The 16,155-nt window shown below is 39.8% G+C and overlaps 1 protein-coding gene across 1 annotated transcript; it reads left to right on the top strand.

Moving 5' to 3' along the window:
• The first annotated feature begins 264 nt into the window (after positions 1 to 264).
• On the top strand, positions 265 to 15,550 carry mmp2 (matrix metallopeptidase 2). Its single transcript, XM_044199100.1, has 13 exons — positions 265 to 590; positions 790 to 1,016; positions 1,962 to 2,110; positions 3,128 to 3,256; positions 4,120 to 4,293; positions 4,983 to 5,156; positions 5,992 to 6,165; positions 6,583 to 6,738; positions 6,915 to 7,041; positions 11,773 to 11,909; positions 12,481 to 12,640; positions 12,963 to 13,072; positions 14,430 to 15,550. The coding sequence occupies exons 1-13, from the start codon at positions 435 to 437 to the stop codon at positions 14,531 to 14,533; spliced, it is 1,977 nt and encodes a 658-aa protein (XP_044055035.1). The 5' UTR covers positions 265 to 434; the 3' UTR covers positions 14,534 to 15,550.
• Positions 15,551 to 16,155: the final 605 nt, after the last annotated feature.

The raw sequence follows: 16,155 nt of genomic DNA, 5'->3' as shown, positions 1-16,155 counted from the left end.
AATAGGTAGTTTCCATAAATTGACTATCCAATCCCCACAGTCCTTTACCTCCATACTGCATCTGCAGTTAGCTGTCATTTCTGGACATTATAACTTTTATTTCCGAGCTACCCTTTTAGTCATTGGAGTTTTGTGGAAACAAGGCTGAGTGAGAAATCAAAGACATGACTAAGCATGACATTCTTCCTGTTTTTGATTGTGCGCTCCCCGGCTCCTATTTCTCAACCTGGAGACTGCGCAGAGAGTTGTCGGGAAAAAGTGCATGTGCAAGCAGAACTGAGAAAGTTCCTAGAGCCGAGGTGCAGGATGTCCCGTTAAGGAGAAAAAAAAAATCCTGCAGAGGAGCAGAGGCAACACAAGCTGACGGAGTGAAAAGACTGCAACCCAGAGCGAACGGCATTTACCACAGCTAAGATATAGTTAAACTGGGGAAAATGGGCTTTCCGACGATATTTAGCTGTCGTCGGATTGTTCTCAAAGTGTTTTTGGTTCAGTTCATCGCCTTTCAAGCAACATATGCTGCCCCTTCGCCTATTATTAGGTTTCCTGGAGACGATATTAACCCCAAAACAGACAAAGAAGTTGCTCTGGTAAGTTTATTGGTTGTTTTTCATAAAACTATGTCTAAGTGGGTGAGTCAACTGTGAAGTAACAGTTTTTACTCCTTAAGTATGAACTGTTGGGGAATAGTTTGTACATTATTTATTTGTTTATTTGTTGCAATAATTTCGTAGAAATACTTAATCCAGGAGAGTCAAACCATTTTGTCTGTCTTGGTCTCTCCTTCAGCACTATCTGAATAAGTTTTACGGATGCCCACAAGACAGATGCAACCTTATGGTGCTCAAGGACACCCTGAAGAAAATGCAGAAGTTCTTCTCTCTGCAAGAAACTGGAGAGATTGATGCCAAAACTGTGGATATCATGAAAAAGCCCCGCTGTGGCGTCCCAGATGTGGCCAATTACAACTTCTTCCACAGGAAACCCATGTGGCAGAAGAAAGACATCACTTACAGGTCAAGGAACTAACCTTACTTACACAGCATTGGATTATCCTGCATTTTAAGTGCTAAATTGTATCCTGCAAGGGGTATTTTATAATGGGAGTGGGTCCCAATTCATTCTGACTCTGAATTAGTAATACTCAAGTAATGACTCATGGACGTTTATGGCCTTTAAGAAAGGGGCCTATTATTAAAGTTATTTTAGATGCATTGCATGTACCACATCAGGACATCATATATGATGTTTGCCAATCACAGAAAGGTAAAATAACTTGACCACACCCAACTAGTGGCCATAAATCAAACCATACATATTGAGAAATACTTTGTCTGAGTCACTCAATAACACTACTACCAGTTTGAATGTAATTAAAGTAGTGTTTGAGAAGTGCACAAAACCAGAGTCTGTTTGCTTTAAAAGATGGACCACAGTATGGCCCCCCCGACCCCTCCCACCCTCCCCTCTACCTCCTGTCCACCCCACCCCCATCCACACAGTCACTGCGCGCTTGCATCTTGTATCTTGCTAACACCAGCATTCCTACACAGTATGTGTCAGGTCTTTTGTTTTCGTTCTGTTTGAGGTTTACAACAATGTGAAATTGGTTTATTTATGTCAGCGGTTTTGTGTGCCCTGATCATTCCAGCCCGTCTGCCTGTGTGTTTGTAAGGAAGACTGTAAGCCAAAGACAATAACAACTAAGAGATCTTGGACTGTTTTTAGGAAAGGACTATGTAGACAGTCATATAACAGGGTTTGTGGCTGAACACTGTTTCAGGAGTATTTACAGCAGTCATTGGCGCTGTTTGGCTGGATTCTTTTCCATGATCTTAAGTAGAGAAAAGAGATCTATGCTTTTCCAAACATGACACTCAAAGAGCCACCATGACTGTTTGTCTTCATTTTCCTTGTTTGTCTTGTTTTAGAGTGAAACTGACTCTCTGTTAACTCTGTAGAATCCTCGGATACACTCCCGATCTGGACGAGGAAGTCATAAATGATGCTTTCTTCAGAGCCTTCAAAGTATGGAGTGACGTCACCCCACTCTCATTCACCCGCCTCATGGATGGAGAGGCTGACATCATGATTAATTTTGGCCGCAATGGTATGCCATGTATATAGACAATAGACAGAATATAGATACTGTATTGATAACATATTGTACTAGCAGACAAGTGTAGTCAGTTGAATAATCGACAGGTTATCTCTGTATTGTTGGGCAGTACAGTCAGTATCTAATGAGCAGGTGAAACTCTGTTGTTTTAGAACTCTGACACCACTTAGTGGATTCGTATCACATATGTCTGCAACTCAAATTCCATCAACAAATTAGATTTATTTTATAGTAAAATGTCCCCATGTGCCCTCAAAAAACCCTGCTTACTGTAACTGTCACATTTGTCTCAATTCTGATCTCTTATCTTGGGATATGGGAAAGTAGTGTATGCTTACATACTTATTTGCCATAATGGGGCACAGGGATGGCATTGCGGGTTAAAATTCAAAGGTTATGATTATGTGAAGTTGCCTTCCACTTCCAAGAGGATAAATACAACCCAAGTTAGGAAAGAGTTGAACAGAAGTTCACTGCCTTGTTGACTAATGGTGAAGGAGCAATAACATTATTACAGTGACTCCACACCCTGCCAACCTATATTTTAGGAACAGTTTATAAAATAATGAGAATTGTGGTCTTCACACGGGTCATTCCAGTCATTCCAACTAAAACAACCATTTGATATTTAATCATAGTGTCATAATACCATTCTGTCTAGCCATAGCTGACCCTGTCGAGAAAGAATCTGGCAATTATAGTGGAACACAAACAAAAAACCAGCCACTTCAGAAGATGTGAAATTGTTGTTTCAGAAACAAAAATAGTGAGGAATATTTTGATGTTTTAATACACACGCAAATGTCACTACATGTGAGAAATATTTTGCCGACTGTTATTGTCGGCAAAATGTTGTGATTTTTAGTATTTTCTCTTCAAACTAATTTCTCTTGACACTTACTGGCTAGCTAATAGCTGCACAGCTGTACCAGTTGTGGCTGTTTAAAAAAATAAAACGACTTCTGATATTTGTCTTGAAGTGTTAATATTGAATGATGTCATCAACAGAGCACGGAGATGGTTACCCCTTCGACGGCAAAGATGGCCTCTTGGCTCATGCCTTTGCTCCAGGGCCAGGAATTGGGGGAGACTCCCATTTTGATGATGATGAGCAGTGGACGCTGGGAGACGGCCAAGGTAATGGAGAAACACTATTTACAAAACACAAAAGCGTACTGCAAAAGCTCCACTATTTTTCACTACAAGTGTTTGTGATTTGTGCAGTAACAGTATATCATTTGTATCAATTTGTCTAAAGATGGATTGAATGCCAAACAGATGGATTTTACATATCCATATCCATTATTTTATTCAAAACAAATTATAGGTACCACTGCAGGTGATGTGTATTTAATTAATTAATTAATGAATTAATTCATTAACAACATCAGTGAGATGACAGGGCAGACCTACACAAAGTTTGACATTGATAATACACTTGACTTTCAAATACTTTGTTTTGATTTTCTTAACTTTGTCTGAACTTTCTGGTACTTGATATGACAAACCTCAGCCATCTGGAAGCTGAATAAAAAAAAAAAATCTCTACTGCATGCATTTGTATTTGCACGCATTGACCCAGATAGTTGTACGTGTTTCCCATTATTCAGATCCTTTTATCTGAATTCATCATTTGTGCAGAAGAAATCTATTAACGAATTCCCCCCTGCCTCATGGCGCAAAGAAGCCTCACAACACTTAGAACTGTTTTCTTATTATATTGGTGCCTTTGCAAGTTTTATCGCATTTACTACAATGACATTTTTGAGAGCCTACTTTTTAAATGGCTTCCCATAGTGTAGGTAGCCACTTGCTTCTATTTAGCTCAAGGCAATATTAAAGTTTACTTGCAGGAACTTGAAACCTGCCACCTTTACACTGGTTTGGGAAAATGGATGGCAGTAATATATGTTTAATATATATGATTTAAGGATTTGTTGTAAAAAAAGTTATAGTAAAATGTGGAAAAGTTTCAGTGTGATCCTTAATCTTTTCAACAGTGGTGAAGGTGAAGTTTGGCAATGCTGATGGAGAGTTCTGTAAATTCCCCTTCCTGTTCATGGGCACTGAGTACAACAGCTGTACATCTCAGGGCCGTGATGATGGCTTCCTGTGGTGCTCAACCACTTACAACTTTGATGAAGACGGAAAATATGGCTTCTGCCCCCATGAATGTAAGTTTGACCTGTGGTTCTCTTTTCTTTTTGTGACATGACAATATGGCATTGCGACGTCTCGCTCTAGTGTCTGTATAGATTTGTAATTTTGGGGCCCCACTTGACCTCAGCAGCACTGGTGTCATGCCCTACTTGCAAGTGAAATTGAAGCAGTGTTTTCTATGCTGGCAAAGTAATAATTCATATCAGATTATTGCTATATTCAAAGCTGTTCTGCTGATTTTGGACAGAAAGAAAGTAGGTTGAACAGTATGCCAGGAAAGTGTTGTTTTTTGTTTGGAGTGGATTATGGAATATTTCTTTTCCAAGTCACTGCCCCACTTTAGAACACCAGGCTTTGTTAAACATTTTGTTTATCTGTGTTATGTTGCTGTCCATGGTACTAACATGATCATATGCCTATTACAACTAAGTGCCAAAGTACACATGTACTAAGTTGTTTTATATGATGAGAACACGAGTGAGGCCTGTTTGCACTGAGCCGTCTGTTCTGTTAAGCTTTTGAATTGATGTGAAAAAGTTCCATTCCAGCTATTTTCTTAATTCAGATTCCTCCTCTTCTGTGAGCACCTTTGTATCACATTATCACTCAGGGGTCAAAGGTTGAACATGTGAAAATACGCTGTGTATAATGTTGTTAGTTTCTCTATAACACTTATTTGTATTTGTTGATATTTGTTTTACAGTACTATTCACCCTGGGTGGAAACGCAGAGGGCGCTCCATGTAAATTCCCCTTCACCTTTCAGGGAGAGAAGTATGACGGATGCACCACCCAAGGCAGGGATGATGGTTACCGCTGGTGTGCCACCACTGAGGACTATGACCGTGACACATCCTACGGATTCTGCCCTGAAACTGGTAGGTGGTGTCATCTCCTGCCTTATGCTGATCACATAATAGAATGCTACCCAGTGCTTCAAGTAAAAACTTATTGTCTTATCTGTTGTGCAGACATCCTCAAATGTGCGCATACTAGTGTATACATTGTCCTCTGTTTATGTGTCCTGTTTAAGGGTTATGTGTGCGCTTAGATGCATACAGTGCATTTTGCTGGCTGTGTTTATTTTGATGTGCAGTGTATGGTGCCCTGCTGTGTGTTGGTCTACAGGAATGCTGCAGCTGGGGTTTTCGGTCTTGCTCATGGTCTGCTGAATGGCTGTGAAAGTATTTTAATGTGCAGTGGCAGGGCTTATTTTCCATTCTGTCAGTGGGACTGGTTTTAGGGTTGAGGCAGTGTAGTATGGAGGGAGAGAGACAGTGAGATAGAAAGAGAGAGGTACGACCACTTGAGCTTTCATCTGGTTCTAATTGATTAGGACTGTAGCTTTGTTGTAAAGCCTTGTGTGACAGCTTGTGCTGAATAAGAAATGATTATTATTATAATTTTTTTTAAAGCAGTACAAAAACAGTCTCGCCAGATTGAAAATGAGCTCTCTTTGAAAGAAAATCAATTTGGGCGGGTACGTTTTGGTTTTGTGCCCAGTGGATTAGTTATTGATGTCATGTGTTTTGTGCCAGTGCTTTCATGATGCTGTTTTCACCATCATCTGCACTCACTTTACAATATAATACAAACCAAACTGTTCTGAAGAAAAAAATTGGCATATGAATGAGTTAATTACACGGTGACGTGAACTAAGTTCACCACACATTTCACTTTTACAGTTTTACCTTTTGTTGCTGCTCCCTCCAGCCATGTCAACAGTGGGAGGAAACGCCGAGGGAAGCCCCTGTGTCTTCCCCTTCACCTTTTTGGGTGACACCTATGACTCCTGCACCTCATCTGGACGCAGCGATGGCAAGATGTGGTGCGCTTCCACCAAGAGCTATGATGATGACCGCAAATGGGGTTTCTGTCCTGACCAAGGTATGAATAGTATTTGTGGACAGTTCTTGCTGTAGTTCTGGGAAGTGGATTTGCCACAAATGACACAACAATGAGTGCCAGATAGTTTAGACAATTACAGAAAACTATGCATTAGTCATTTTCTTATCCTTACTTCAGGCACATTCCCAAATTAACAGGAATATAAAGCTATAGGTCAGGTTTAGGTTGTCAGTCTGAATTGTCCTGATGAGGGAAATGCAAGTCATTTGGCACTCCCAAGAAACTTCAACCCATCATCATACTCCATGAAGTACCACCAGTGGTAGACTGTAGCTAACATCTGAAAGACCTATTCATATTATCCAATTCCCATTTTCTACTGTATAGTGTCAGTATTTTATAAAAGGGTATTCACTGTTCACTTTGAAGTTTCTTCATTATGTTGTGTGTTTCCAGGCTACAGTTTGTTCCTGGTGGCAGCCCATGAGTTTGGTCATGCCCTCGGCTTGGAGCACTCTCAGGACCCCGGAGCATTGATGGCCCCCATTTACACTTACACTAAAGACTTCAGACTTTCTCAGGATGACATCAAAGGCATACAGGAGCTCTACGGTGAGATGAAATGTCATGTGTGGCTAGTTTCCTGGACAGAGATTTAGCCTCTGTCCTATTAGCCTATTGCTAGAACAACTTGTTTTTCTTATTAGAAGCTGGGAAAGATTAATGTACTGTGAGTGTGTAATTACTCCCTCAAAGATGAGATATTCCGGTAAATCTCTTATAAACAGGTGTGCCGACAGACAAGCCTTTGCCTCCAACTCAGGGTCCAGTCACTCCAATGGACATCTGTAAAGAGCCAGTTATCTTTGATGCTGTAGCACAGATCAGAGGAGAGACCTTCTTCTTCAAGGACAGGTAATCAAATCAAATCAAAAAAGAAGTCCTAATATTGTTTTGACCTGAACTAGACGTCAGCAAGTGTACATATGCTACGTTAAGAAATAAATGAGGTAGGAGCACTGACAGTGAATCCATCCAAAATCAAAGTTCTTGATCATGTTGTTTGGATATGCTAGCTGCTAGATGCTAGTCATAAATGTACTCTAATGGGAAGTCCATGTTTAATTGTCTTGAAACTTGCAAGCTCTGCCAAAGTCTGGTTAAATTTCATGTCTGTGATCTATGGGAAGAACGACGAACAAAGCCCAATAGCCTGCTTCTGGCTTTATGACTTGTGCAAGTGAAATAAGGCAGCCTGCACAAGTTGGGTTTCATAATCATTTCACTGCAGACAATGAGTGGTTTGACATGAGGTTTCTTGTTAATTATTGTTTCTCATATTGCAATCTTGAAGATTATGGTTTAGATGCTTGTTTCGTGATGTGACAATTAGTAAGAGGGAAAAACAAACTATTCCTCTACTCATACAGTGACAACCAAAATAGTCATCAGTCCTAAACACAGTCTACAGTCCGGCGCCAGTGAATCCAAAGTCTTGTAAGCTTACTGTGTCTACTGGCTGACCCTGTGTGGAAGAGGAGTTTCAAGAAGGGCTGTGGTTTCGTCAACAGTCTTTGTGAGTCAGTGTATTTTCCCGTAGGAAGGTGAACATTTTCATCACAGGAGCTGAAGTTTGTTAGACAAATTCCCCTGAGAGTCACTTTAAACAAAAACAATAATGTGGTAGGAAAGGAACTGATAGAAAATTCAAATAGCGTCCTTTAGTTATGATGTGTTAACGCTTCTAGCTGTGCTGAAACATCGACTCCTTGCAATTTTAAGGTTAACAGAGCTGTATATCTGTCATGACCATTTTGGAAATGTGTCCAAAGCAAACAGGCCAGCATACCTCCGCACCAAAGAGTGTAGTCTTTCAGTTAGCCTGGTTTTCCTCTCTGAGAACCTTGAGTTAGAAACTGCGCGAAGAAAGAAACAATCCTGCTCACAAATTTAATACAGAATTACTTTTCACCTTGCTGTGGCTCTCTTCCACACATTTGCACTGATCGGCAGAGCAGCACAGACACATGTTGGCCTGTATTTTGGAAACTTTATTCTCTGTGGCTCACCAGACACTTCAGATAGTGCTTTAGTAGTCTAAAGATTCAGACTGATAAACTATAAAACCAACAGATAAGGGTACCTGATAATCATCTGAACTGTTCTCAGAAAATCACATGGCATTGCTGTCCTAAGATCATTTATTGTAATGTACATATGTCAAAATGCCATTTAGGTGCTCGTGGGGTACTAGTAGCTATGATAGTCCTTATGTTCTATTTGAGTCAAGGGACTATATACCACTTGCTGGTTATTTGCAGCTGGGCCAATTTCAACAGATGTATAAACTATCATAATCCAGAGCAATAGTTTTCAGCCAGTGAGGAAAGTAGCTGAAATCTGTCAAGAATTGCAAAGTTGCATACAGATATATTGCATTTACTTAAGTGAACATTAGTTGTCTTATTTAAGACCTTCTTAACATCGAAAGACATGTTCGGCCATGTTCAGCAGCTCACTGTGGTTGTTGGCTCTCTTGTGTAACCATACAAAGCTTTGTGTGATGTTTTCAAGCAGTTTTTGATTTGATATCCATTTAATTTCAGTTGCTATGTGAAAATGTGCCTAAGCACCGGAAGACTAAAAACGGAGCAATCTCAAAGCACTGAAGTGAACCCACAGTACAGTATATCTCTCCAAAGTCAGAGATTAGCAAAGTTTCAGTGCCGTCCTGTTGTTCTGACTTTCACAGAGACTAAATGAGGTTTCTAAGCTGTAGAGCTCTGGTACAAGCCAAGTTTTATACTTTCAGAGAAAAAGCATTGTCCTCTGGGTTGCAGGGCTAATGCTCACTTGATTCTCCCATTGTAAAAGTGGTATCCCCTTTTTCTCCTGGCTCAGCATATTTGTGATGTAGGACAAATCTTGACATGATGCAATGAGTAATACCTGTAGCACTCCCTGAGCTCAGCATAAAACTGCGTCTCTCTGTCTGGAGGCTTAAGGAGAGGGCAATAATAAAGTCTGTCTCATAGAAACAGTTTGGTATTTAAGTTGTAATCCTTAAGATTTCAGTCCTGGTTGATTTGGCGACACCAGCGGTTACCGTGGTAACAGCAAGTGTGGTTTAATACTACAGTAAACACTCGTTGAGCAGCTACTTTGTCAGAAATACAACAGAACAACTGGTGTATCTCTATACAATGCAACCAAACAAACTGCAAGGCTCGACATTAACTTTTTGAGGCACTTGTCCTTCGTACAAGTAAATTTACCTTTCACTTGTCCAGGCACAAAAGTCACTTAAATTTATGAATTTTATTAAAGTGGCTATAGGTAACATTTTCAATTTCATTTTTAATTTCATTTAGATTGTATATAACAATAGGCATTGAAGAGTGATACCAATGCATGTTTAGATAAGTCTCTAGGTGACCTGCTTTTGCTATTTTATTTTTCTCATAACGACATTCGAAATGCCATATGGCTATGGTAGTTTTTATTTGAGCCATTTTGTAGTTCTAAAGAGCTGCCTTATCTTTAGAGCTAAGTTATGTATATATATATATACCTGACTAACTAAGGTGTTACAACTTACCCTGTAATGACAACTAAACCCATCAGATGAGGTGAGGCAGGGAAAGACAGTCAGGTCTGTCGCCAAAGAATAGGCCTACTCTATCTGCCATGTGACATTGAGCAGATACTGCAAGAATTTAAAAAACCTCAGAGAACAAAAGTAAAACTTTACAGCAGTGGTAAGCAAATAGCGGCCCGTGGGCCAAATCTGGCGAAAGCTGACGTTTTCCCTTTCATTGTTCAAAACGATTACAAAAAAAAAAGAAATTACATGATTTTCCATTAATCTACCACAGATAAGAATGTAAATACAAGGTTTATATAAATCCCAATAAATATGACCTCATACAGTAACATCTAATACTGCCCCAATGTGCAGAGCGGCAGCAGGCTTTCTGAACAGTGCATGGTGCTGAAATTAACTCTAATAAACGTACCAGATGAATTACACATAAATAATATAATTTAGCCTATTTGACCAAAACAGATTTGTGTGAACAACAGTACTTTTATCCAAACATAAATGAAGCAAGGTATCAGCAACAGCTCATTATTGTGGATTACATTCAATCTTAAAGTGATTTCAAAGTCAGTGGTGAGTTCTTTTTGTTCTTGGCATCGGTGAACCACATGAAGATGACAACAAGCAAGTGTTGACACATGCAATACATTTCTTCAAATGTATATTTTGTGGTGTAGTCTCAATTTTTAATTCTTCACTCTTTTTGTTTTACAACTTAGCCCGGTAGTGGGGCAGGTTGTATCAATGGAACCTTGTATTTGACATTAATCAATGAAATCTGTGATATAGTTGGAGAAGTTGGCACCATTGCTATTTGTAGTAGACAAATAAGGGTACTTTGTATCAAAATTTGAGAGCTCTAACACAAAAATTCAGCGAGTTATAGGTGCTTAGACAAAAAGTGTTAAAACCATTATTTTGCATCATGACAGATGGGTTGTGTTTAGGTAACGTCCAACTTGCCTAGCAAGCTACCTCTCCCCCCTCTCCAGTTAGCTATGTTTGTAGCTTAGCTAATCTCAAAATGTATTTTTGGGTCAATGCGACTGATTCAGTGAGAGCAAGTCACAATTCTCTAGGTTGGTGAATAGCTTAACATTATCGTTCTTCTTGGTGCTTCAATACTTTATTGATCCCCGAGGAGAAACTCTTTCGTTGCAGCTGCTCACTATCACGTCAATGTGAATTATGTTAATGTGAACTAGCAGCAGGTGGAAATGTTCCGTTCGTATTAGCAGTAACTTATCACAGCTCTGACGGTGTAAAGACAGTGAACAGTAAACAGTGAGGCTCTTATCAATGAGATAAAATTGTGCTGGATTACAGCAGTAATGTGAATCCCTCATGCTAGGTAGACAATATGAATCCAGCGGGGGGAATGGCGGACTCTCTATATCCTGTTAGTCTGTCCTCTTACCAGCCACTTAGGCAGATAATTTATCTATTTTTTTGTTTTTATTAAATAGAGACAGGAATAAAAAAACAGAAAAGTCCTCTGGATATTGTTAGTACACCGCATGAACTTAACAAATTGAAAACTGCTAAAATAATGCAATTTATAGATGGTTATTTCAGATTGAAACAAGTCTCCTTTTTCATTCTGACAAATGTATACAATATGTATGCATGTTATAGTTATAGTTAAGTTATATTCTCATCTTCATTTGATAATTATTGCAACTCATTTTTGCAATTGGCAGATCTTTTTCTTTTTAAAAAATAGGTCAGTGGAAAACAGTTTGGGAAGCTGCCGTTGTTGTGCAGCTGTATATTGGAAATCCGGGCAAGATAGGTCTTGTTCCGCTGGCGTCGGCAGCCTTACTCCTAACGAGAACCAGATGCTCATGAATCAGGCCATTGTGGCTGAGCACTTGCACTAAAACCTCCTCTTAGGCACACACACACACACACACACACACACACACACACACACACACAAACTTCCCCCACCTCTTCATCACCCCCCTCTGCCCCCCTTTCACTCTCATTTCATCCCCAGCTCATCAACCTTACGATCGCTCACCCACTCATTCTCTTTCTGCCAGGTTCCTGTTCAGGTCAGTCAACTTCAGAAGCAAGCCCAACGGCCCTATGCTAGTGGCCACCTACTGGCCAGACCTGCCTGTCAAGATTGATGCTGCCTATGAAAACCCAGTGGAGGAAAAAACAGTGTTCTTCTCAGGTATGCTGGAGAAAACAAGAAACTTTGAAGAAATGGCCAATTTAGATCTTGCTGAATGTTGAGTCATATTACATGAACTGTGCACCCTGTTCAAACTCTCCCTGTACTTCTATGGAGATCAGACAAACAGACGGTTCCATGAGTAATGAAGAGGTGTCTTCACTCTTTTACCATTTGGATGCCTTTCCCTTAACGGTCAGTCGTTTCTACGAATTGAAACATTAGGAGCAGCAGGAATGTTGGCTGAGCACTCTTGTGTGCAGTGTGCACTCTCAGGACACTTGAGATATTCCACCATAGTTATTAGTGGTTTATGATACATTCTTTGCATTTTACTAATATGACAACCTTCCTGAATACTGGTGAAATTTACATAATATATTTGTTAGCTCTGAAGACATTAACCACAGAGCTGGTTTGGCTATTGGGGTTAATAGATGTGTTGGAATATGGGATAATACCTTGATCAGACAGTTCTGTGTTAAAATAATTACCTTGCATCAAAAAAAACATATGTCTGCAGTGTTATTTGAGCCATGGTTCTATTTTTTTACTTACTTGTCCCTCCCAGGCAACGAGATGTGGGTCTACAAAGCAGATGAGTTGGAGAAAGGCTATCCCAAGAGGCTCTCCAGCCTTGAGCTCCCCACTGACCTGCAGCAAATCGATGCTGCCTTCAACTTTAGGAAGAACAGGAAGACTTACCTGTTTTCTGGGGACAAATTCTGGAGGTGAGGAGGAGCAAAGCTTATGCAACCATTTGTGAGCCTAAAACCCTTGTGTGACACGCCCTAGCTCATGCTGTTGATGTCATCACCTCTTATTGCAGCACTGGGCTATGTCTGGATCTAGTTAGCATTTGGTGTGACCTATGCTGCAATGTAAACCACAACAGCTCTGTTAGCCCTTGCACAACATGAGGATTCATAGTGTTGATCACTAACTGTTTTATCTCCATTGAAAAGTATGAGTGGTGTGTGTGTGTGTGTGTGTGAGGGAACTGTGAAGCACCCATTAAAGGATTATACAAATGCACTTTTACTATGTGTACAGATACGATGAAGATAAGAAGAAAATGGACCCTGGCTTCCCCAAACTTATTGCTGATTCCTGGAACGGCATCCCAGATGGCATAGACTCTGCCTTCAGTCTTAATGGCATTGGTAAAAAATCTTTCTTTTTCCACATAATTTGTGAATTTAGAAGAAGTTATGAGTTATGACTGAATGCATGAACTAAACCTGTTAGAAAATTAAAGGACCACAATGGAGTTTTTGCAGCGTGGTCCTTTGCCACAAATTATATATACTTAATATTACTGGAAACCATTTCAGTGTTAGGAGTTAGTCAGTTAGTTGCATCTCTAGACCCATGTCGGTCGCTAGCATGGCTAAAAATGATCCAGTGACCACATCTTTTTGTGAAAAAATACTACAACCTAAACCAATCTTTTACAACATGAAATAAATGCCACACCAATGTACCAATCACTCTCGGAAGGGCTATAGAAATTGTGAAGAAATAAACCAGCAATGGTCACTATATTGGTTGTAAATCAAGGAATAGAGACAAAATAGCAAAAGGCATCCTCGGCCAACAACTTTGTTTGTGTCTTTAAGGAGACCTAAGGGAAAAAAGATTTTGTGGTGGTTGTGGTGTTTCGATCATAGCTGGATTAGAGCTGGAGCTCTGTGTTAGTTTTCTGTCTTCAGACTGGGATTCCTTTGGTTAGATTGCAGGCAAATCCAGTCAGCTCTATCTGCGATCTTGGCACTGTGCCTCTGTCAATAAACCTCCTCATATACAACAACCCAGCACGCAATGACGCCATTTAGCCAGAAATGAAGAGTTTAGAGGAACTGACTGTTCAGAGAAAATGAGAAAGTAGAACAGGCCAAAGGGAGTAGTTCTGAAGTTAGAGAGTCATCTGTGGTCTGATGTTGATAGAAGACAGTCAGTGGGAGAGCAGTTGCTTAGTATCTCTCATGCTTTAATGTGCCTTGAGTGATGATGGCTTATGTTAGCGTTACTCATTGGTGAGTAGGGCATTGCAACTAGAGTGCAAGAAACACTGTATATGGTGGTGAGTTTTGGCCATGACACCACCGGTAAACTTCCGTATCCTTGAGGTTAGAGGTAGTATGCAAATTTTTGTCTATGGCAAGCAACCAGGGATTTTTCCATTACTGCTCCCCTAACATACACACATTACTGTAAGCATCACATAGCCCCTTCCCCACACAGTGAACACACATATTTATATAAAGCAAGTCTGTCCCCCTCTACAGAGGTGCCTCTGTATGCTTCCTGATTAGCATGATTCAGAGAGAGAGGCTTAACAGTGGCTTCTGCAGAGCCTGACTGGATGGTTAGTCTTTATGCTTATACAGTATAGACATTTGATTATTTCAGTGTTATTACATGGTAGTTTTTCACTTGTTTTACACAAGCAATTTAAAATGGAAAGTATAACTTCAGCAAATATTTTAAACACAGTGTACATTGTGCTTGTCTTCACAGATTACAGCTACTTCTTCAAAGGTAACCACTATTTCAAACTGGAAGACAGCAGCTTGAAGATTGTTAAGTTGGGTGAAATCACAAAGGACTGGCTTGGTTGTTGAGCATTTACAAAATGTCTCGAAACTGGCTAATTCCTGCAATGACACCTGGCCTCATGAGAACATTGCCATAGTATCGCACACAACTTGCGGTCGCCGCAGTGCACACTGTTTTAAGTTTTTACCCTGGCAACTCTGCACACTTCTGTGGGAGACATGTCCCTTCCAGCCTATATAACCAGCCTCCAGCTTTGTAGAAAGGCACCTCTGGACCTTATACACTGGCTGAACATAGGCAACTGGATATTTGCTATAATACTGTGTGATATTGACATTTTATTTGTTATGCTGATGCCGATTTATTACAATATGTACCCCCAGTTTTATTGTTTTATAGTTTTTTTGTTTGTTTTTTAAAAACTCAGACATCAGGTATGTCCACATTGCATTGAACGCAGTGCAATACTGTGCTTTGAGATATTGCCGTTTTATGCAAATTTAATTCTGAAAGGCTGTTTTACACCATATGAGGAATTCATGTTGGCTTAGAATTACTTCTATGTCCAGTGTACTAAGTGCAGTTTTATAAATGTATCACTTTTAATTTAGTAATATTCTCATTGTTGTGCAATACATTTGAAAAAATGAATTTGCACAATATGTTTGACCGAAAATGGTGCTTTAGAGATTGCTTTTTGCATATATACATTTTATATTCATATCCTCTGGATGTCAGAAAGTAGTATTTGCAGGCACACATTATTCTTCCTTTGGTTAGCACTTTGTATAGGACTATACAAGGGAACTGCTCAATGTGGAGACCAAATTATTTTCATGGCAACTCCATATTGCATTTCCCTTCACTAATGGTACAGAAAGATTAAAGGCACAGGTTGCCTCTAGAGGCTGTATTGGTTTGCTGCATGATGGAATCATGACAAGAGTACCGCAGTAGTATTGTTTAATAATCTTTTTTTATATTCTCTTTTCTCTCTTGGGTTTTAACATTGTGTTTTTGTGTTGTTTTTAATGCTTGTGCACTTTGTTACTGTCATCAATAAAGATGGTCAATATAATGTGGATCAGTGATAAATACTTGCAAAAATCATTCAAATGGGTGATTGACACAATTATGGGCCTTCACCATCAAGCTTGTAAATTCAGCAACCAAATACCTAATAACAGTGGTGTTTTTCAGATCATTTACTTGAGTAGAAGTAGCAATACCACAATGTAAAAATACTCTGTAAATGTAATGTAGAATGGTTCCTGTTGGTGTTATATTTTTATACATTATTTGATTATGACATCTGATGCTTAATGTCTGGAAAACAGAGGAATGAAGCTTAGTCGCAGTAAGACAGAATACATGTGCGTCAATGAGAGGGACCCAGGTGGAACGGTGAGGTTACAGGGAGCAGAGGTGAAGAAGGTGCAGGACTTTAAGTACTTAGGGTCAACGGTTCAGAGCAATGGAGACTGTGGAAAAGAGGTGAAGAGGCGAGTGCAAGCAGCTTGGAACGGGTGGAGAAAAGTGTCAGGTGTGTTGTGTGATAAAAGAGTATCAGCAAGAATGAAAGGAAAGGTGTTCAAGACGGTGGTGAGACCAGCGATGTTGTACAGCTTAGAGACAGTGGCACTGAAGAAAAGACAAGAGGCAGAGCTGGAGGTAGCAGAGCTTAAGA

Source organism: Siniperca chuatsi, linkage group LG1, assembly GCF_020085105.1.
Source record: "Siniperca chuatsi isolate FFG_IHB_CAS linkage group LG1, ASM2008510v1, whole genome shotgun sequence".
NCBI classification, from domain to species: Eukaryota; Metazoa; Chordata; class Actinopteri; order Centrarchiformes; family Sinipercidae; genus Siniperca; species Siniperca chuatsi.
The sequence above is the reverse complement of the archived record's forward strand: the minus strand, read 5'-3'. Positions and strand labels throughout refer to the sequence as shown.

Bases quoted from the DNA above. Each gene is read 5' to 3' on its own strand.
- mmp2 (XM_044199100.1), top strand. From the start codon at position 435: ATGGGCTTTCCGACGATATTTAGCTGTCGTCGGATTGTTCTCAAAGTG. The intron at 6,166-6,582 runs GTATGAATAGTA...GTGTGTTTCCAG, and splicing joins GGGTTTCTGTCCTGACCAAG to GCTACAGTTTGTTCCTGGTG. The intron at 11,910-12,480 runs GTATGCTGGAGA...TGTCCCTCCCAG, and splicing joins AAAAACAGTGTTCTTCTCAG to GCAACGAGATGTGGGTCTAC.